At 45.6% G+C, this 21843-nt stretch overlaps 1 protein-coding gene across 2 annotated transcripts; it reads left to right on the top strand.

Annotated features, from left to right (window-relative positions):
- Positions 1 to 407: 407 nt before the first annotated feature.
- Positions 408 to 21625, top strand: WRAP53 (WD repeat containing antisense to TP53). 2 transcript variants are annotated; one of them, XM_087917803.1, is made up of 11 exons: positions 408 to 766; positions 2443 to 2903; positions 4515 to 4613; positions 7448 to 7556; positions 10120 to 10208; positions 11908 to 11998; positions 14752 to 14884; positions 16025 to 16233; positions 16380 to 16483; positions 17262 to 17405; positions 20217 to 21625. In XM_087917803.1, the coding sequence occupies exons 2-11, from the start codon at positions 2614 to 2616 to the stop codon at positions 20407 to 20409; spliced, it is 1461 nt and encodes a 486-aa protein (XP_087773929.1). In that variant the 5' UTR covers positions 408 to 766; positions 2443 to 2613; the 3' UTR covers positions 20410 to 21625. The 2 variants fall into 2 exon arrangements, with proteins under 2 accessions (XP_087773929.1, XP_087773930.1); XM_087917804.1 differs by lacking the exon at positions 408 to 766 and having other exon boundaries at positions 785 to 2903.
- The last annotated feature ends 218 nt before the right edge of the window (positions 21626 to 21843 follow it).

The raw sequence follows: 21843 nt of genomic DNA, 5'->3' as shown, positions 1-21843 counted from the left end.
GTCTCACCTTCTGATCGAGCCAAGTCCGGGTGGGGGGGAAAGAAGCCCAATTCACTTAACGACTGTGTGACTCACTTAACAACTGCAGTGATTCACTTAATGGCGGCCAGGAAGGTCATAAAATGGGGCAAAACTCACTTGGCAAATGTCTCGCCTAGCAACAGAAATGTTGTGATCATAACTTAGTTCTTTCATTTAATTCAACAATTCAAGTAATTAATTTGAGCTTGTTCAACTAATTAATTCAGATTTAATTCTCTCTGGTATTTAAGGAGGAATTTCAAGATGAAACTATACCCGGAAGTTACAATTTAAATCTCCAGAAGTGTCTACTCTTCGGTTTCTTATCTCTATGCACAGGAAGATGGCGCGGAGCCTGAAATCCTCCAATTCTCGCGAGACGCGACGTGGCTCCAGGGGGCGGAGCCCGAAGTGTCATGGCGGCTGCCTTTCGCCGCCCATCGCCTCAACGCGGGGAAGAAGCTTCCGGGAGGAAAGGAGAAGGCGGGCCGCCTTTCGCCTCCTCCTCCTGGGAAAGCTGCCGCGGGGAGGCCCGGAGCTCGCCTCTGATGGCGCTCCGCAACTCTACACGTGCCCTATCATTCGCACCGTTACGACGGTGACACGTGTCGACCCCCGCCTAGCCAGTCGCGTGTCAATGCTTTCCCGGTCGGGTCAGGATTCAGGAGGCTTAATTTGAAGGGTGGCCAACTTTAATGTATTATTTCACCAGGTGGATTAATTCCTTGTTATAAATCGCTTTAAGGTTGTGCAGCCCTTAATTTATTATTTTATTAAGTTGATCATTTATTCAAAATTAATGTTATTTCATTGAACTATTTATTATTATGCATGAAGTTAATTGATGTAATGGTGTCCATCCCATAATTTATTCCATTAATCATGAATGAATGAAGGTCACCCTTAGTTTGTTATATCACTGAATTGTGTAATAATTTACTATTATGTATAAAATTACTTTATTACCATATTTATTTTATTAATCATAAATGAATGAAGGACACCCCTTCATGTCATTTCATTGAATTGTGTAATAAATTTACTAGGATATATACAGTTATTGATATAATGAAGGACAACCTTTATTATTAAATTAATTATAAAACAAAGAAGGCACCCTTAGTTTGTTATATCACTGAATTGTGTAATAATTTACTATTATATATAAAATTATTGGTGTAATTAATCACACCCCTTAATTGGTTTTGATTAAATTAATCATCATGAATGAATGGATACCCCTTAGTTTGTTATTTCATTGAACTGTGTAGTAAATTTACTATGGTATATAAAATTATTGATATAACGAAGGACATCCCTTTATTGAATTAATCATAAATGAGTGGACACCACTTAGTTATTTAATTGAATTGTGTAATAATTTACAATGATACATAAAATTATTGGTGTAATGAAGGTCACTCCTTAATTTATTACCGTATTTATTTTATTAATCATCATAAATTAATGAGGGATACCCCTTAGTTATTTCATTGAATAGTGTAATAATTTATACATAAAGTTGTTGATGTAATGAAAGACACCCCTTAATTTATTATTTATTAAATTAATCATCATAAATGAATGGACACCCCTTTAGTTTGTTATTTCATTGAATTCTGTAATAATTTATACATAAAATTGTTGATATAATGAAGGACACCCCCTTTAAGTTAACTTATTTATTAAATTAATCATAAATGAAGAACATCCCTTGGTTTATTTCACTGAATAATTTACTTATACATAAAGTTGCTGATGTAATGAAAGACACCCCTTAATTTGTATTATGTATTAAATTAATCATTCTATTGTAAATTAATTTGATGGCTGTGCAGGTAGTCCTTGACTTATGACCACGATTAAGCCCTGAAGTTCTGTTGCTAAGTGAGACATTTCTTATAGTGAGTTTTGCACCCTTTTACGACCTTTTTTGTTAAGTGAATGGTTGTACTTCTTAACTTAGTCACACGGTTGTTAAAAGTGAATCTGGCTCTTCCTGTTGATTTTGATTGTCGGAGGGTCACAAATGGGGATCGTGTGACACAACGACCGTCATAAGGATGAGTCAGTTGTCAAGGGTCTGAATTTGGATCGTGTGCCCAGGTGTGTGCTGCAACGGTTGTAAGTGTGAAAAACGGTCATAAGTCACACTTTTTGGTCCCGTTGCAACTTCCAACGGTCACAAAATGAACTGTTGTAAGTTCAAGGACTGTCTGTATTATTACAAAAGTCTAGTATCTTGGTTTTACATGTCAATTTCCTGGCTTTGTCCAATACAAGGAAATCTTTATCTTGGCTACTAAATTAATTCTGCGGTGGTCTGGAATACTTGGACCCAGAATAAACTTGCTACAATTTCAATGTAATGAACAAAATTGATATTTTGGAGGGTTTTTTTTTTCTTCTTCCAATCCACAGAAACCTCACTTCCTCTTGGCCTCTGTTTTCTTCTTAAACTGGAATGACTAAAACTGCCTTCCACTGAAGTTGAACCTGGAATTTTGACTCTAACCAGGATAAATACTTGAATAAACAAGTAGAGTCTCATTTAGTGGCTGTCGTCTTGAAGACCCCTTTGAAGGGTTCCCGATGGACGCCGCCGAATTCCCCGTGGAGGATCCAGTAACGCCAGATTTGCTGCTGCTAACCGGCAACGGTGGGGAAGTTGGAGAAACATCTGGACCAACTTCTAAAGTGCCAAGACTTAATGGAGCTCAGGAAGAGGCGGATCTAGCTGTCCATGGACTTTCTCGAGAGGAAGAAGAAGAATCCAGCTTCCGGGACACTGCGGTGGACTCCGAGGAAAAACCGGACAACGAGAAGGAGGAGGAAGAAGGGGTGGAAGAAAGTGGCGCATGGACTGACGGAGGAGAATATTAGTGAGTTGGGGTCCTTGCATGTCTTAGGAATAAAACACGCTGCGGTTTAAGACAGGACAATTGAGCCTTTGTCTATCCTGGAGAAAGGAAGATCTCGGAATAGGTTTATCCTCCTGGATATGGACGTGCCCTGGGTTTCCCCGAAAATAAGACCCTGACTTATATTTTGTTTCCCACCAAAAAAGGCAATCAGGTCTTATTTGGGGGCGATGTCGTACACTGGCTCACCTCACTTGCGCGCGTTGCCCCCGGCCTCCTTCCGGAAGTCCTCCTCCTGCAGCCGGCAAGGCTTTTCTGAAGGCCTCTGCAGCCGATAAGAGCCGATAACTCTGGATCGATCCAGATCTCTGTTACCAGCCACAGAGGCCTTCAGGAAAGCTTTGCCGGCTGCCAAAGAAATGGGCTGGCAAGGCAGGTGTCAGGGTATGCGAGGCCTGGCTACACCTGTCCGAAGGTAAGTAGTAGGGCAGCTCCACCCCCTATCCCCACCCAAGCTTAATTTTTACGGAATCTTAAATTAGGGCTTATATTGGGGGGGGGTAGGGCTTATATTGGGTGCATATGTAAAAATCTAGGACTTCCAGGGTAGGTCATATTTTCAGGGAAACAGGGTAGAAGAATAGGGTTGGAAGGAACTTTGTGGGTCTTCTGATCTGTGGTTTCTGAGGTCGGAGCTGGGAAGGGCAGCTTAATGAGGGGTCTCTGAGCTTGGGGTGGGGAGGGGGTTTCCTTGCAGATGTGACCCAACCAGGTAACTTCATCAGTGGTGGAAGGAAGGGGAGTTTGCAGAGAAAGAGAGGAAGAGAATGAGGAGGAGGAAGACCTACCGTAGGTTCCATGGTGCTCTCTCAACTTGGGGGGTTTGCTTGCAGATGTTTCATGACCCAACTAGGTAACATCATGAATGCTAGAAGGCAGGGGGAGAGAAGGAGCAGGGAGGCGATGGGGGTGGAGAAGGAAGAGGAAGAGGAGGAGGAGGAAGAGGCGGAGGACGAGAACTGCAGGGTCCTGGGAGCTCTCTACATATTCCTTGTAGACCCAACTAGGTAACGTCATCAGTGCTAGAAGGGAGTGAGGTTTGTAGAGAGGATGAGGAAGAGGGGAAGGAGGAAGGATTGTGGGGTCCTTTGTTCTTTTGAGCGTGGTTGTTTTCTTGCAGACTTCATAACCCAGCTAGGGAACGTCATCGGTGCTAGAAGAGAAGGGATTGGCAGAATGGAGGGAGGAGGAGGAGAGGGAGAGAGAAAGGAAGGAACGAAGAAACGAACGAATGAACTGGGAGGTCGTTGGGTGCTCCTCTGAGTTTAACTGTTTCCTTGCAGACCTTTCATGACCTAACTAGCTAACATAATCAGTGCTAGAAAGGAGTGGGATTTGTAGGGAGGAGGAGGAGGAGGAAGAATAAAAGGGCTGTGGGGTCCTCAGCGCTCTCTGAGCTTGGTTATTTCCCTGCAGATGTTTCATGACCCAACTAGGGCACATCATCAGTGCTAGCGATGGCAAACGAGTGGAAAGTAGAGGAGTTAGCGGTATTTATAGCATTGGTTAGTAGCAGCTTGTAGGTCGGGTTCGCACGCGATGCAGCCGGCGTATGCCTCCTCTCTTTCCCAGCTTTCCAGCATACGACTTCGTGGAGGCCCCCCGACTTTTGACCGGCTCCTGGGATGAGTACAGCCGCACCCCGGAGAACTACCTGAAGGGGTGCAAGTGGTAAGTAGCCGTTGGAGAGCTCTTTCGTTGGGCCCGTGGGGCTATCTGGGTCTTTGGAAGCGAAGGGCCCTTCCCACGTCGAGAGAATGGATGGGACCTTAGAGGTCTTCTAGTCCAACCCCCTCCTCCAGCAGGAGACCCTACCCCATTTCAGACAAAATGGTTGTCCAGTCTCTTCTTAAAAACCTCCATTGATGGAGCCCACGCAGCTTCTGGTGGCGAGCCGTTCCACTGGTGAATCGTCCTCGTTGTTTGTCCTTAGTTTTAGGTTGTTTCTCTCCTGGATTAGTTTCCACCTGTTGCTTCCGGTCTTGCCTTCTGGGGCTTCGGAGAATAGGTGGAAACCCTGCCCCCTTCCTTGGGGCAGCCCCCCACAAATACTGGAAGGTGCTATCCTTCTTTTCAGTAGACTGTCCGAACCCAAATCCTGCAGCCGTCCTTCGTACGTTGATCCTCTTAGTCTCCTTGTTCTGGATCTGGGCTGCTGGTTCTTCTTTCTGGCGCTGTTCCTTAAGACATGGAGATTTCTCCAACCTGCTGCAGGAGATCTTCTCCTCCTTGGGTGGGACTGGACAGAGGAAGGCCACCCCCCAGGGACCGGGAGACGGGTCCCAGCAGCGATGGAGGGGTAGGAAGGCCGAAAGAAGTCAAAAAAAGGCAGCTGAACAACTAGGAGGCAAGGGGTTAAAAATGGGGGAAGGAAGGATTCCATGGGTCAAGCAGATGGTCAGGGGAGCCCACAGGTTCCGGTCGAAAGCAGGTAAGAAACTCCTGAAGGGAAGGTGTATATAGAGGTCTCCAAGGCAGAATTTGTGGGTCGATCGGTGTTTCTCAACCTTTAACGCCTTTAAAAGATGAGGACTTCAACTCCCAGAATTCCTTTTAAGGTGTGTGGCGTTTAATTCCCTTTAAGAGGGGCGGACTTCCACTCCGGGAATTCCCCAGCCAATTTGACTTAAGCTGTCTGGACCTCCAGAATTCCCCATTCGGCGTGCTTTAAGAGGAGTGGACCAACTCCCAGAATTCCCCAGCCTGCCTGCTTTAACAAGGGTGGACTTCAACTCCCAGAATTCCCCAGCTAGCTTGCTTTATGATAGGTGGAATTCAATGCCCAGAATTCCCCAGCCAGTGTGATTTAAGACATCTGGACTTCAACTCCCAGAATTCCCCAGCCAGTGTGCTTTAAGAGGATGGACTTCCACTCCCAGAATTCCCCAGCCAGCATCCTTTGAGATGGGTGGACTTCAACTCCCAGAATTCCCCAGCCAGCATGCTTTGAGATGGGTGGACTTCAACTCCCAGAATTCCTTTTAAGGTGTGTGGCGTTTAATTCCCTTTAAGAGGGTGGACTTCCGCTCCGGGAATTCCCCAGCCAATTTGACTTAAGCTGTCTGGACCTCCAGAATTCCCCATTCGGCGTGCTTTAAGAGGAGTGGACCAACTCCCAGAATTCCCCAGCCTGCCTGCTTTAACAAGGGTGGACTTCAACTCCCAGAATTCCCCAGCTAGCTTGCTTTATGATAGGTGGAATTCAATGCCCAGAATTCCCCAGCCAGTGTGATTTAAGACATCTGTACTTCAACTCCCAGAATTCCCCAGCCAGTGTGCTTTAAGAGGGATGGACTTCCACTCCCAGAATTCCCCAGCCAGCATCCTTTGAGATGGGTGGACTTCAACTCCCAGAATTCCCCAGCCAGCATGCTTTGAGATGGGTGGACTTCAACTCCCAGAATTCCTTTTAAGGTGTGTGGCGTTTAATTCCCTTTAAGAGGGGTGGACTTCCGCTCCGGGAATTCCTCAGCCAATTTGACTTAAGCTGTCTGGATCTCCAGAATTCCCCATTCGGCGTGCTTTAAGAGGAGTGGACCAACTCCCAGAATTCCCCAGCCTGCCTGTTTTAAGAAGGGTGGACTTCAACTCACAGAATTCCCCAGCTAGCTTGCTTTCTGATAGGTGGAATTCTATGCCCAGAATTCCCCAGCCAGTGTGATTTAAGATACCTGGACTTCCACTCCCAGAATTCCCCAGCCTGCCTGCTTTGAGAGGGGTGAACTTCAACTCCCAGAATTCCCCAGCTAGCATGTTTTATGATAGGTGGAATTCAATTCCCAGAATTCCCAGCCCGCCTGCTTTAAGAGGGGTGGACTTCAATTCCCAGAATTCCCCAGCTAGCATGCTTTATGATAGGTGGAATTCAATTCCCAGAATTCCCCAGCCCGCCTGCTTTAAGAGGGGTGGACTTCAATTCCAGAATTTCCAGCTAGCATGCTTTATGATAGGTGGAATTCAATTCCCAGAATTCCCCAGCCCGCCTGCTTTAAGAGGGGTGGACTTCCACTCCCAGAATTCCCCAGCCCGCCTGCTTTAAGAGGGGTGGACTTCAATTCCCCAGAATTCCCCAGCTAGCATGCTTTATGATAGGTGGAATTCAATTCCCAGAATTCCCCAGCCCGCCTGCTTTAAGAGGGGTGGACTTCAATTCCCAGAATTCCCCAGCTAGCATGCTTTATGATAGGTGGAATTCAGTGCCCAGAATTCCCCAGCCAATGTGATTTAAGACATCTGGACTTCCACTCCCAGAATTCCCCATTGCTGGCTAGGGCATTCTGGGAGTTGAAGTCCATCCCTCTTAAAGCACGCTGAGGCGGAGAAGCGTTGGAACACAACTCCCCTTTGTGAGTCCCCTTTGCGTTGTCGTTCTCCCCAAGTTTGTGGCTGGAAAAAAAACAAAGCCCCAACTCGTTCTGTGAGATGGGCCGCAAGTGGGAGCCCTCCACCAATTGGGGGGAGACCCTCTTTTGACCCCCACCCCCCGCCTCTCCTCCTTTCTACAGGGCCCCCGATGGGACCTGCCTGGTGACCAACAGTGCCGACAACACCCTGCGAATATACAACCTTCCTCCGGAGTTGTACGCGGAGCAGTGGGGAGACGTGGCTGAAATGGTAGGTGGGTTTATTGTTCCGTTTGGGCTCCCAGGTAGGGCTGGGTGGGATACGGAAAGGTTCGGGACGGTTCAGTAGACCCGGTCGTTAACGATTTCTGCGCAGTTCGGAGAACCAGCGAATCGTGGCCCTGGCTGGCCCCGCCCCTCTCCGCCTGCCCCTCCCCTCGCCACGCCCAGTCAGTCCATATCATGCATGCATGGCACTGCTGACTGGGTTCCTCCCCGCCCAGTCGCTCCTTAAGGGATTCCTCCTCCCCGACGATCAGCTGTTCCGACGATCAGCTGTTCCGACGATCAGCTGTGTGTCAGGATCCCCTCGCCTCCTGATCCCCAGGAGGCCAAAAACAGAGCAGAGGTGTGTGTGTGTGTGTGTGTGTGTGTGTGCAAAAAAAAAAACCACGCCCATCCAGTCACCTGGCCACGCCCTCCTGGCCACACCCTCCAGGCCACGCCCACAGAACCGTTAGTAAAACCTATTTGCATCCCGCCCTTGCTCCCAGGCAAGTCCTCGACTTGCAAAAGATTTGTTGAGGGACCGTTCAAAGTCACAATGACGCTGAAAAAAGGGAACCGTTTTTCACACTTGCGACCGTCGGTGGTACACTCAAAATTCATCAGCTTGGCCACCGACTCGCGTTTATGACGGTCACAACGACCCTGGAGGGGGATGTTTGTGATGCGATCCAATTTTGGTGACTGCCTGAGAAGCCAAGTCCCTGTGGGGGAGCCAGATTCACTTAGCAGCCGTATCACTCGCTTAACGACTTGTGATTTGCTTAGCAACCATGTGACTCCCTTTGGAATGGGGGTGATTCACTTTAACAACGGTGGCAAGGAAGGCCATAGAACGGGGCAACGCTCACTTAACGAATGTGTCCCTTAGCCACTGAAATTTTGGGCTCAATTGTGGTCATAAATCGAGGACTTGCCTGTGAATAAGTCAATTTATTATTTTTTTAAAAAGCACACGTACTTAATACCAGCCAGTTCCTGATTTACAGCTACAATGGGGGATTGAATTTCTGTTACTAAGTGAGGCAGTTGTTAAAGGGAATCACGCCTATTTTTTTTGCCACAGTTGTTAAGTGAATCACGCAGTCATTAAGCAAATCTGGCTTCCCGTAACCTTTGTAAGAAATGCAAGTTGCTAATTTTAAACGTGGCCGCAGAGATGTTGCAACGGTCACAAGTGTGTGAGGATGGTTGCAAGTGCCTTTTTTCAATGCTGTTGTCACTTCAATCACTAAATGGGTGGTCGTAAGCCGAGGACTGTACTCCTTTCTTCTTCTTCTTCACCTATTTTCTCTGAAAGAACGCTGGCTGCAGCGTGGACCCCCCTGTGAAAAGGGCTTCAGTTGTGAGTGCTGAATTGTGGGTGTGTGGGGAGAACAGGCCACACCGTTGAAGCGAGGGAGGGAGGAAGGGAGGAGATGAGAAAAGGAAGGAAGGAAGAAAAAGGAAAGAAGAAAGGAAGGAGAGAGGGAGGGAGAGAAATAGAAATAGAAAAGGAACGAAGGAGATGGGTAGGGAGAGGAAGGAAGGAGATGAGAAAAAGAAGGGAGGAAAGAGGGAAGGAGAGGGAAAAGGAAGAAAGGAAGTAGAAAAGGAAGGAAGAAAGGAAGAAGGAAGGGAGAGGAAATAGAAAAGGAAGGAAGGAGATGGGAGGAAGGAAGGAGATGAGAAAAGGAAGGAAAAAGGAAGGAGATGAGAAGGAAGGAAGAAGAGAGAAAAGGAAAGAAGAAAATAGAAAAGGAAAGAAGAAAGGAAGAAGGAAGGGAGAGGAAATAGAAAAGGAAGGAGGGAGATGGGAGGAAGGAAGGAGCTGAGAAAAGGAAGGAAAAAGAAAGGAGATGAGAAGGAAGGAAGGAGAGAGAGAAAGGAAAGAAGAAAATAGAAAAGGAAAGAAGAAAAGCAGGGAGGGAGGAAATAGAAAAGGAAGGAGATGAGAAAGGGAAGGAAGGAGGAACAAAGGAGATGAGGAAAGGAGGAAGGAAGGAGAGTGAAAAGGGAGGAAGGAAATAGAAAAGAAAGAAGGAGGGAGGGAGGGAGAGAGAGGAAATAGAAAAGGGAGAAAGGAGATGGAAGGGACGAAAGGAGGAAGGAGATGAGAAAAGGAAGAAAGAAGGAAGGAGATGAGAAGGAAGGAGAGAGAAAAGGAAGAAGATAGAAAAGGAAAGAAGAAGGGAGGATGGATGGAGAGGGAGGAAAGCGAAAAGGAAGGAAGGAGATGGGAGGGAGGGAGAGAGGAAGGAGATGAGAAAAGGAAGGAGATAAGGAAAGGAAGGAAAATAGAAAAGGAAGTAGGGAGAAATGAAATAGCAAAGGAAGAAAGGAGAGGGAGAGGGAAAGAGAGGAACGAAAGAGACAGGAAAGGAAGGAAGGAGATGGCAAGCGGAAGGGATGTGAATTGGGCCTGAATTCACACCTCCGTCGTCCTCTCCTGGTTCTTTGGGGAGCCAAAATCCCTGGGGAATTCTGGGAGTTGAAGTCCCCCCCATCTGCGTCAGCCTCCGGGGGCCACCCCGTCGGAAGCCCACGTCTCCCCTTCTTCCCCTCCACAGAGCCCCGTCCTGCGCATGGCGGAAGGAGACACGCTCTACGACTACTGCTGGTTCCCGCTCATGAATTCCACCCAACCGGAAACGTGCTTGTAAGTTGCTCCCTTTGGTTCTTCTCCCCTCCCCCCCCCCGCCAAACCCACAAAGGGGCCCACCCTAAAAAATAAAAAACACACCTCAGGATCATCCTCCTTTAGCAACCCCCTAATCCCTTGCGGGGTGGCGTCTTGGGCAACGGAATGGGAGTGTTGAGTGTTTTACTGGCCCAATGCCCTTCCTGTTGCTGGTGCGGAGTTTTGTTCCGCAGATATATTCTCACCGTATTCCCAGAGAGAGAGAGAGAAATATCTGCCTCTACGTAGACTTCAACTCAATAGCCTCCCGATTGTTTGGCCTCATTTTACAATCTTCCTTGCCACGGTTGTTAAGGGAATCACTGCAGTTGTTAAATTAAGTCGCCCAGTCGTTAAGCGAATCCAGCTTCCCAGTGGACTTGGCTTTGTCAGGTGGTCACCAAAGGGGGATCGCGTCGCCCCCCCGCCGGACGTTGCTACTATCATAAATACGAGATGGTTGCCGAGGGTCTGAATTTTGATCACGTGATCATGGATTTTACAGCCTTCCTGACCATCGTTGTTAAGTGAATCCATGTGGTTGTTTAAGTGAGTCACCCAGTCGTTAAGTGTGAAACTGGTCCTTTTTTCAGCGCCATCATAACTTCAGACGAAATAGAGTCGAGTAGAATAGAATAATGGAATGAAGAAAGAATAGAATAGAATTAGAATAGAATAGAGAAATAGAGTAGAATAGGAATATAATAGAATAGAATTCAGAAATGGAATAGAGTAGGAATAGGAATGGAATAAGAATAGAGCAAGAATAGAATAATAGCATAGCATAGAATAGAATAGAGAAATAGAGTAGAGTAGGAATAGGAATAGAATAAAAGAATAAATAGAGTAGAATGGGAATAGAACAGAATTAGAATAGAATTCAGAAACAGAATAGAATGAGAATAGGAATAAAATAAGAATAGAATAACAATAGAATAATAGCATAGCATAGCACAGAGTAGGAATAAGAACAGGAATAGAATTAGAATTGAATTGAGAAATAGAGTAGAATAGAAATAGAATAGAAAAACAATAGAATAGAATGGAAAGAATAAGAACAGAATAGAAATAGAATAGGAATAGAATAGAGAAATAGAATAGACTAGAATAGAAATAGAGTAGAATTCAGAAATAGAATAGAGTAGGAATAGAGTAGAGAAATAGAATAGAAAAGAGTAGAATAGGAATAGAATAGAATAGAATTGAGAAATGTAATAGAGTAGAATAGGAATAGAATAAGAATAGAATAACAGAATAGAATAGGAATAGAATAGAATAGAGAAATATAGAGTAGAGTAGAATAGGAATAGAATAGGAATAGAATAGGAATAGAATAAAATCGAATAGAGAATAATAACTTTATTGTGCCTTTGAATGTCCGCTAATCAACATACATTAAAAGGAAACTCCGTGGCATCCAGCTCTCAAAGAGTCTCCACCTCCAACACGCACTACACAAACATGACAAAACAAATAAGCAAATGCAGGGATTACGTGTGTACCCACATATCTACTCCCCTCCCCCCCCCGGTGTACCTTGCGTGTCAGTTGTGCACCCTGTGTATGTCTTGTGGGTTCCTTTATGCTCCCGGCCTCCTCTTCCTCAACCTGGCTTGCTTGGGGTCCATGCTAGCCTTCCTCATCCCTCTTCCTTCCCTGCCTTCTCTTCCCCACGCAGCCTGGCCAGCAGCAGCCGAGACAACCCCGTCCACCTGTGGGATGCCTTCAGCGGGGAGCTCCGGGCCTCTTTTCGCCCCTACAACCACCTGGTGAGTAGGCGTGAAGGTGTGAGAGCCTCCCCCACTCACGCACGTACACACACACACACACACACACCAGCCTCCTGGGCTTTCTATCTTGTCCAGGAATGAAATCCCCTGGCTAATCATTCAACGTCTGCACTTTGTTCTGTTAATGAAATAAAATATCTACAGAGCCCCTCACATCCAGGACGTAAATGGCTTCAACTTTCTACCCTCAAAAACGACGTTATGAGGCCCTGCCCACCAGAATAACTAGACACAAGGACAGTGTTTTTTCCCTGCGTGCCTGGTCAACGACTAACTCTGCTCAACGACTAATGCAACGCTGTCCAACCATCTACTAAGACTGTAAAACTATTCTTCCTCTCACCCTTCCTATTACCTATCTCCTTTTCTACTTACGACTATAAATTTGTTGCCTGTATCTTTAGACTATACTGTTTTATTTAGTTTCCCAGTATGATTGGTGTTGATGGCTTATTTAGCATCCTATGACACACACAAAAAGGCACCAGGTCTTATTTTCGAGGGGTGTTCTCCACTGACTAACTTCGCTTGCCTGCGACGCCCCTGACCTCCTTCCGGAAGTCCTTCTTCTGTGGCCGGCAGATGAAATGGGCGACAAGGCGGGTATTGGTGTGTGTGTGTGTGTGTGTGTGTGTGTGAAGCCCTGGCTACAACTGTCCAAAGGTAAGTAGTAGGGCAGCTCCACTCCCCCATCTCCACCCTAGTTTAACTTTTACTCATCTGCTCTGGAGTGGATGGGAATCTTAATTAGGGCTTATTTTGGGGTTAGGGCTTACTTTCAGGGTAAGTCGTATTTTCGGGGAAACGGTAATTCCCACAACACTGTCAAACTATCTACTAAGATTGTATTACAATTCTTCTCACCCTTCCTATTACCTGTCTCCTTTTCTACTTATAACTTTGTTGCTTGTGTCTTTACGATTTATATGGTTCCATTTATTTTCCTAGTATGACTTATGTTGATCGCCTATTTAGTATCCTATTACTAGCACTAAGTGTTATGATTCTCGATAAATTCTTGAGTTTTTCTTTTTCTTTCTTTTTTTTTTTGTGAATTTTATTGGTTTTTAAAGACAAACAAAAACAAAGAAAACCTTAAAAGCATCCAGCTTTATTCCATAGGTATACAAGCAGTGTGTCGGTTGGTTTACAAATTTTTTTGTGCATCCATTTCATAGTCTCAATTACAGTTACGTTGCATAATAGCTCATATTATCAATCAAGAATTGAATACCCTAGAGTATCATTATTAATCATTTGACAATAATTTTGTTCATTCATACTTTGCGAGATAGCTATAATTTACTTAGTTTATTTTATAACAATTCATGTAATCCTCCCAAATCTATCCTAAAAACATTTTGTAGATATAACAATAAAAAAAGAAAAAAAAATACATCTTTATATATTTATTATTTTCTAAAATTCTACATATTTCATTATTATATTTTATTATCTAACCATTGATAGAAAAGGTCCCAAATTTTATAAAATTGTTTATCCTCTCGTTCTCTAGTTTCAAATGTCAATCTACTCATTTCAGCACATTCCAACGTTTTCTTAATGATTCCAATTCTTGATTTTTTTTTCTTTATGTACACTGAGAGCGTATGCACCAAAGACAAATTCCTCGTATGTCCAGTCACGCTTGGCCAATAAAGAATTCTATCTTCTATCTATCTAATGAACCAAACTTGGGTTATCGCATCCTGTTTTGGTAGCCATGATACAAAAAAAGGATGTTGAGGCTCTGGAAAGAGTGCAGAGAAGAGCAACGAAAAGGATTTTAGAGGACTGGAGGCTGAAACATATGAAGAACAGTTGCGGGGATTGGGTGTGTCTAGTTTAATGAAAAGATGGACTAAGGGTGATATGATAGCGGGGTCCCAATAACTCAGGGGCTGCCCCAAAGAAGAGGGAGTCAAGCTATTTCCAAAGCCCCTGAAGAGGCAGGACGAGAAGCAACAGATGGAAACCAATCCAGGAGAGAAGCAACCTGGAATTAAGGAGATATTTTCTGACAGTGAGGACAATTAACCAGTGGAACAGCCTGCCACCAGAAGTTGCGGGCGCTTCTTCATCACTGGAAGCTTTCAAGAAGAGACTGGGCTGCCCTCTGTCAGAAATGGTGTAGACTCTCCCGCTTGGCGGCGGGGGGTTGGACTAGATGACCTCCAAGGTCCTTTCCAACTCTTGTTACTCTATTAATTAACCAGTGGGACAATTTGCTTCCAGAAGTTGTGATTGCTCCAACACTGGAGGTTTTTAAGAAGAGCCTGGACACACCCATTTGTCTGGAATGGGACACGGTCTCCTGCTTGAGCAGGGGTTGGACTAGAAGACCTCTAAAGTTCCCTTCCAACCCATCTTTGATTCTGTTCTGTAATGAAGGCAACCTAATTTTTAAAAGTCCCAAATGAAAAATTCCTGGGAGGTTGAGGCTCTACAATCTCTTTCTCTCTCTCTCTCTCTCTCTCTCTCTCTCTCTCTCTCACACACACACACACACACACACACACACACACACACACACACACACACACACACAAAGAGGGCCTGGAAGAGTTTAAAGAAAAGACCAGACTGCCATCAGTTAGAAACGATGTAGGGTCTCCTTTTCTGGGCGGAGGGAGAGGGGGTTGGGGGCGCGCAGGTTGGGCTAGATGACCTCCAAGGCCTCTTCTGTCCCTTCTGAATAGAGCTTGACCTCCAGTCTTGTCCTTCCGTTCCAGGACGAGCTGACCGCCGCCCACTCGCTCTGCTTCACTCCGGATGGCGCCCAGCTCTTTTGCGGCTTCGACAAGATGGTGCGCGTGTTCGACACCTCGCGGCCCGGACGGTCGTGTGAAAACCGACCGACGTTCGGTGAGTCGCGGGGTGTGTGTGTGTCTAGTTCGGGTTCGAGGGGCAAAGCCAAGGTCTCCCACCCTCCCATGTGGCTCCAGAGCCGTCGGTTGCCGACTCCTGATTTTAACGGAAGGAAATGCAGGGTGTTAATGCGATACAAGTAGTCCTCGATTTACGGCCATGCGTTTAGTGACCGTTTTTGGAGTTACTGACAGCAGCGTGGGGGAAAAGTGACTTGTCCCCCCCTTCCCCCACATTTAGTGTCCTGTCTCCCGCGGTCATATGATAGAAAATGTGGGCACTTGAGACCCCCAACCCTGTTCTATTCTATTCAATTCTATTCTTATTTCTATTCTATTCTATCCTAATATCTATTCTGTTCTATTCTATTCTTAATTCTAATCTATTCTTATTTCTAGTCTGTTCTATTGTGTACAATTGTATTCTATTCTTATTTCTATCCTATCCTAATTTCTGTTCTGTTCTATTCTTATTTCTGTTCTATTGTTTCTGTTCTATTCTATACTCTTCTTTAGAAATAAGATTCTATTCTTATTTTTATTCTATTCCATACTCTTCTTATTTCTATTCTATTTAGTCTATTCTATACTCTTCTTATTTCTACTCTATTCTTATTTCTATCCTATCCTATCATAATTCCTCTTGTGTTCTATTCTCATTTCTATTCTATTGTTTCTGTTCTATTCTATAGCCTTCTTTAGAAATAAGATTCTATTCTTATTTTTATTCTATTCTGTACTCTTCTTATTTCTATTCTATTTATTCTATTCTATACTCTTCTTATTTCTATTCTATTTATTCTATTCTATACTCTTCTTATTTCTATTCTATTCTTATTTCTATCCAATCCTATCCTATCCTATCTTCTATTCTATTCTATACATTTCTATTCTATTTATCCTATCCTAATTTCTATTCTATTCCTATTTCTATTATTCCATTCCATATTCCATTCTATATTCTTTCTGTTCAATATTTTCTTTTTTATTCTATTTCTATTCTATTCTATTCTATCCTATCCTATCCTATCCTATCCTATCCTATCCTATCCTATCCTATCCTATCCTATCCTATCCTTAATTAAGGGTGTGTGTGTGTGTGTCTAAAATGCCATTTCCGCCCTCTTTTCCCCCCCAGCAAAGAAACAAGGGCAAGCGGGATTATCTCCTGCATCGTGTTCAGCCCGACGCAGCCCCTCTACGCCTGTGCCTCATATGCAAAGACCGTCGGCCTCTACTCCCGCGTCGAGGGAGCCCCTTAAGCGATGCTCGTTGGGCCACCACGGGGGCGTCACCCACGCCGTCTTCTCCCCGGATGGCGTTTACCTCTTTACTGGCGGTCGTAAGGTGAGACCCGAGGTCCCGGCACGGCAGGTGTCGGTCTCTCGAACCCGGTTCCGGGGTGTGTGACTGGTTGGGGGAACGGGAGAAGGGAGCCGGGCGCGTTCCTCCTCCTTTTCTTTTTTTAAAGCCGTCTCGATCTCTCCGGCCAGGACGCGGAGATTCTCTGCTGGGACCTCCGGCAGCCGGGCGAAATCGTCTTCTCGCTCCCCCGCACAGTGTCCACCAACCAGAGGATGTATTTTGACCTGGATCCGTAAGTGATCGTCCCGAGGGGGTTCCTCCCCCTCCTCTCCTGGTGGAGGTGGTTTTTTTTCTTGGGGAGGGGTGCAGCCCGTGGAGGTGGGGGTGTCTCTGTGCTGGGAGTTTGGGTTGCAGACATTTCGTGACCCGACTAGGGAACGGCATCTGTGCTAGAGGGAGCGGGGATTGGTGGAGGAGGAGAAGCAGAATGGGGTGGGGGGAAGGAGGAGAATTAGGAGAAGACAATGAGGAGGAGGAGGAGGAGGAGAGGAAGAGGAGGAGGACAGTAGGAGGAGGAGAAAGGGGGAGGAGAGGAAGGGGAGGACGGTGAGGATAGGAGATGGAGGAGGGGAGGAGGAAGAGGGGAAGGAGGGGAGGATGATGATAGAAGGAGGAGAGGGAGGATAGAATAAAGGAGAGAAGGAGGAGGGGGATAGGAGAAGGGGGAGGAGGAGGGTGGGGGAAGAGGAGTGGGGGGATGGGAGGACGAAGAATGGAAGAGAAAGGAGGAAGAGGAGGAGAAGGAGCGGTGGGGAAGCCAGATTCACTTAACAGTCAGAAGGACAATAACGGAAGAGTGGGACAGGACCACCTAGTCCAACCCCCCCAGTCCCTGACTAGCTTAACCACGGCAGCGGTTCACTGAACCACCAAGAAAGGTCGTAACAGCTTTCTTGTTTAGCGACGGTGCTTTGGGGGGGGCTCCTATTTTGGCCGTAAGTCGAGGACTAGCTGTATTTCAAGCCGGTTTTCTGTGCTTCTCCCCCCACCCCACCCCGTCTCCCAAACAGGAGTGGACGGTATTTGCTGAGTGGGAGCACCAGTGGCCAGATTACAGTCTGGGACACCAGCCAGCCTCCCCCCGCGGACCCCCCAGCTACGTTGCAGCCGTTGCTGCGGTTCCAGGCCGTGGGAGATTGTGTGAACGGGATCAGGTACGGGGTTCGAACTGGGCTCTGTAATCCCACAGGGTTTGTGGGGTGAGGAGGGACCCCCGAAGTTTTCAGAGTGTGTATCAGGGTATCGGAGTGCCTCTACGTCCCCTCCCCCTGGGATGGCGCTGCTCCTCAAATACTCTTTGTTTCCCCAAAAATAAGACCCGGTTTTATATTAATTTTTGCTCCAAAAGACACATTAGGGCTTATTTTCCATTTAGGTCTTTTTTGGGGGGGGAAATACGGTGCTAAATGCTTCTGTCTGGCTGAACATCTTAACTGGGGCTTATTTTCGGGGTAGGGCTTATATTATGAGTATCCCGGGGGATCGTGCTAGGGCTTATTTTCCAGTTGGGTCTTATTTTCTGGGGAAGGTGGGAAGCAGGGAAGACCAACTTTGGACCAACTTCCTCGGCTCTCTGGTTTCCTAGCGAGTGGGACTCCGACTCCCAGAATCCCTTTCGAGCACAGCTAAGGAATCCTGGGAGTTGAAGTCCCAACTTGTCAGGAAGAGCCCGATGGCCGTGCTCGAAAGGGATTCTGGGAGTTGGAGTCTACCATGTGCCAGCTGGGGAAAAAGAAAACAGTTGTTGGAAGCCGCCGAAGGTTGCCAGGTTGCCGGGTGACAAGAAAAGGAACAGATATATCTTATCTACCTATATAAAAGGGAAATACCCCTCGCGCATCATCACAAAATCTCCAGGACCGTAAAGCCTACAAAGTTGAAATTTGGCACATTATGTTCCTCTCGGCTTCTAGGGGCTCGCTAAGAAAGGATTTTCCAAATGACCCTCAGAGCATTTAGAATATTTCCTATATTATTATTATTAACACGCTCTGGTGCTAAGGAGTTCGACTCCCTCTCCCGACCTGGGAAGAAATCTCTTCCAAAGGCAAAACAGAAGCAGAGGAGTTTCAGTCTTAGTTTCACAGCAGCACCAAGCAGCTTTAGTACAGAACGGTTGAGCTAAGCCACGTCCAGGCTCCTTGCTGTCTCCTTCTTGCTCACACAGCAAATACCCTTTCAGTTTCCAAGCAGCCCTTCACTCTCTCACACGCTGACAGGACGCTAGCCAGATGAATACCGATGGATGCTGGTAGGCAGAGGCAGAATTCCCCCCTTATTTTCCTCCCCCCCAAATTAAGCCCGACCATATAAATTCGTAACAAAGCACGGGTATCAAACTAGTAAAGAAATAGATATATAAATAAGTAAATAAATAGCTCAGGTCTGATATTCCGAAGGAGGGAACCTGGTGGCCTTTGTACCATCTGCGTGTCCTCTGGGTACCCTATAGATCCCTTACGTGCCTCTCTCCTTAACCCATGTGCTGTGTGCCACTTACGGGCCCCCATGCAAGTACTGTGTGAACGGCTTCGTCTGCTCTGTTCTCTCCTAATGAGTTGGACTTCCACTCCCAGAATCCTTAGCTGTGCTCGATAGGGATTCTGGGAGTTGAAGTTCACCACGGGCCAGATTTGGAGAAGGAAAACGGCTCTTGTAGGTCGCTTGGCGGTGACGTGGTCACCATATAAATTTAATAAAGGATAGGATAGGGTTAGGGTTAGAATAGAATTAAAATTAGAATAGATAATAAAGTATAGAATAGTATAGTGTGGAACGGAATGGAACAGAATAGAATGAATAATAAAATATAGAATTAGAATGAAACAACAACAGAATGGAATAGAATTAAAGAATAGACTAGAATAGAAAATAGAATATAATACAGTATAGAACAGATCACAATTCAGAATAGAACAGAATAGAATTAAATAATAGACTAGATTAGAAAATAGAATATAATACAGTATAGAACAGAACACAATTCAGAATAGAACAGAATAGAATAGAATTAAATAATAGACTAGATTAGAAAATAGAATATAATACAGTATAGAACAGAACACAATTCAGAATAGAACAGAATAGGAATTAATAGACTAGATTAGAAAATAGAATATAATACAGTATAGAACAGAACACAATTCAGAATAGAACAGAATAGAATAGAATTAAATAATAGACTAGATTAGAAAATAGAATATAATACAGTATAGAACAGAACACAATTCAGAATAGAACAGAATAGAATTAATAGACTAGATTAGAAAATAGAATATAATACAGTATAGAACAGAACACAATTCAGAATAGAACAGAATAGAATAGAATTAAATAATAGACTAGATTAGAAAATAGAATATAATACAGTATAGAACAGAACACAATTCAGAATAGAACAGAATAGAATAGAATTAAATAATAGACTAGATTAGAAAATAGAATATAATACAGTATAGAACAGAACACAATTCAGAATAGAACAGAATAGAATTAATAGACTAGATTAGAAAATAGAATATAATACAGTATAGAACAGAACACAATTCAGAATAGAACAGAATAGAATAGAATTAAATAATAGACTAGATTAGAAAATAGAATATAATACAGTATAGAACAGAACACAATTCAGAATAGAACAGAATAGAATAGAATTAAATAATAGACTAGATTAGAATAGAATATAGAATACAGTATAGACTAGAACGGAACGGAACAAAACAGAATTCGAATTGAATTGAATTGTAGAATAGAATAGAATTAGAAGAGAAGGAATTATAAAAAAGTATAGTATTAGAACAGAAGAGAAAGGAAGAGAATAACTTAGAATAGAATTAATTAAGAAGAATAGAATCAAAAATAGGAAATAAAATAAGTAAAATAAAAGGCATTCCAGATGTGGCTACTTGGGGCAGCTGTGCCAACCCCGACTCCTCCTAATCTTTCCTTCCCCTTCCTTTCAGCCTCCACCCCAGCCTCCCCTTGTTGGCCACAACCTCTGGCCAGCGCCAGTTTCCCGACCTCCTGGACAGCGGAGAGGACGAGGCGGAAGAAGGAGGGCACCATCCAGCCACCCCTCCTCGGGCGCGGGGAGACAACGCCCTCCGGCTGTGGTGGTGCTCCGCGCCGTCGGGAGTCGAAGGGGCTGTTTCGTAGCCCGAGAAAACCAGACTCGAACCGTGGCCTCTTCTGTGGCACATGCGAGGAGCCGAACGAGAATCGCGGCACCCCCCGTGGTGGGGCTGCTCCTGGTGTGTGTAGAACCGGGCGCATGGCCATGATTTCCAAACGTGGTGTAAATCCTTCCACACGGACGGGGGACCTTGAAGACCGGAGCTTGTGCTAGAGACACAACCGCAAAGGGGCGTTTCGGGGGGCAGAAAGCTCCGAGGAGATTTCGGGAGGTGTCCCGAATCTTTCTTCTTGGTCTCCTTTCCTTTTTGATCCAAATGAAGGTATTGGGTCGTTTCCCCCCCCCCCCAGGTTTCTTTTCCCAGAATTCCTCGCTCCTCTGATATAACCGGCCTGACCTAGGCTTCCCAAGATCACGAAGCCGACTCCTCATCCCGATCAAAACCCCTTTTATTTAGGTTAAATGGAATTCCTCTCCAGCAAAGTCGCGGCCAACGGTCTTTCATGAGATTTCACAACTACAGACTACAAGCTCTCAGGCTGGGAGAGTTGCCAGGCTGATACCTTCTAAATGCCACACTGTAGCAGCAAGAAGTCAAGAACAGATCTTCTTCACCCTAATGAATTGAACTAATTGTCTCCTGCAAAACCCCACTCCTTTTTCACTCTTTATTCCCTCTGGGGGGAGCCGTTCACCGTCCACCCGTGCCTTTACTCCCGAGTCAACCCTTCTTTCTTAGCTTCCCTTCTCCTGGCAGCTCTGTGCATGAGCACACTGGGAACAGGCTCCAGCTGTTCTTCTTCCCCACTGATCTCTGACTCCGAAGGCAGCTGATGACTGTCGGACGGCCCTGGCCCCATCTCTGCCTCCGATGCAGAGCCCTTGTCCGAACCTTCCCCAGACTCCAGGACTGGCCCAGGTTCCTCCCCAACCTCCTCGCTGTCCGACTCTGCCGCCAGCTCCACTGGCCACAACAGTATCGGTGTTTTCTCCGGCTTTGCCCAACCAATAGGCTTTGGCCCTGAAGGCTTCCTGCAGATTTAAGCCAAAATTCCTTCTTTCCAAGATTTATTTTCAATGGAGGGGGGGGAACGGGGGGGGGGGGAAACCACGGGCTTACATCTTTTAACAAGAGATTGAGCAAAAATGTCTTCCGTAGGATTACATAGCATTTGAAGTCCTTCTCACCGCGTCGACCCCAAACTCCACAAGTCTCAATAAATTGGGAAGTCTTTTTAATTTGTTATTAATTTATTGATTTGTACCCTGCTTTTGTGACTTTCGTAAATAAGACGGCAAACGCTATCCAAAACACATTCCTCCTGTTTTTTCCAACAACAACCCTGAGAGGTGCGCTGGGCTAAGAGGGAGGCGTTGGCTCACCCAGGCTCATGCCTAGGGCGGGACTAGAACTCACTGTCTCCTGGTGATTGGGCCAAAGTCGTCAGCTGACTTAC

This window comes from Pseudonaja textilis, chromosome Z, assembly GCF_049901715.1.
Source record: "Pseudonaja textilis isolate UNSWEBS1 chromosome Z, rPseTex1.2, whole genome shotgun sequence".
In the NCBI taxonomy this organism is placed as follows: domain Eukaryota; kingdom Metazoa; phylum Chordata; class Lepidosauria; order Squamata; family Elapidae; genus Pseudonaja; species Pseudonaja textilis.
The sequence above is the reverse complement of the archived record's forward strand: the minus strand, read 5'-3'. Positions and strand labels throughout refer to the sequence as shown.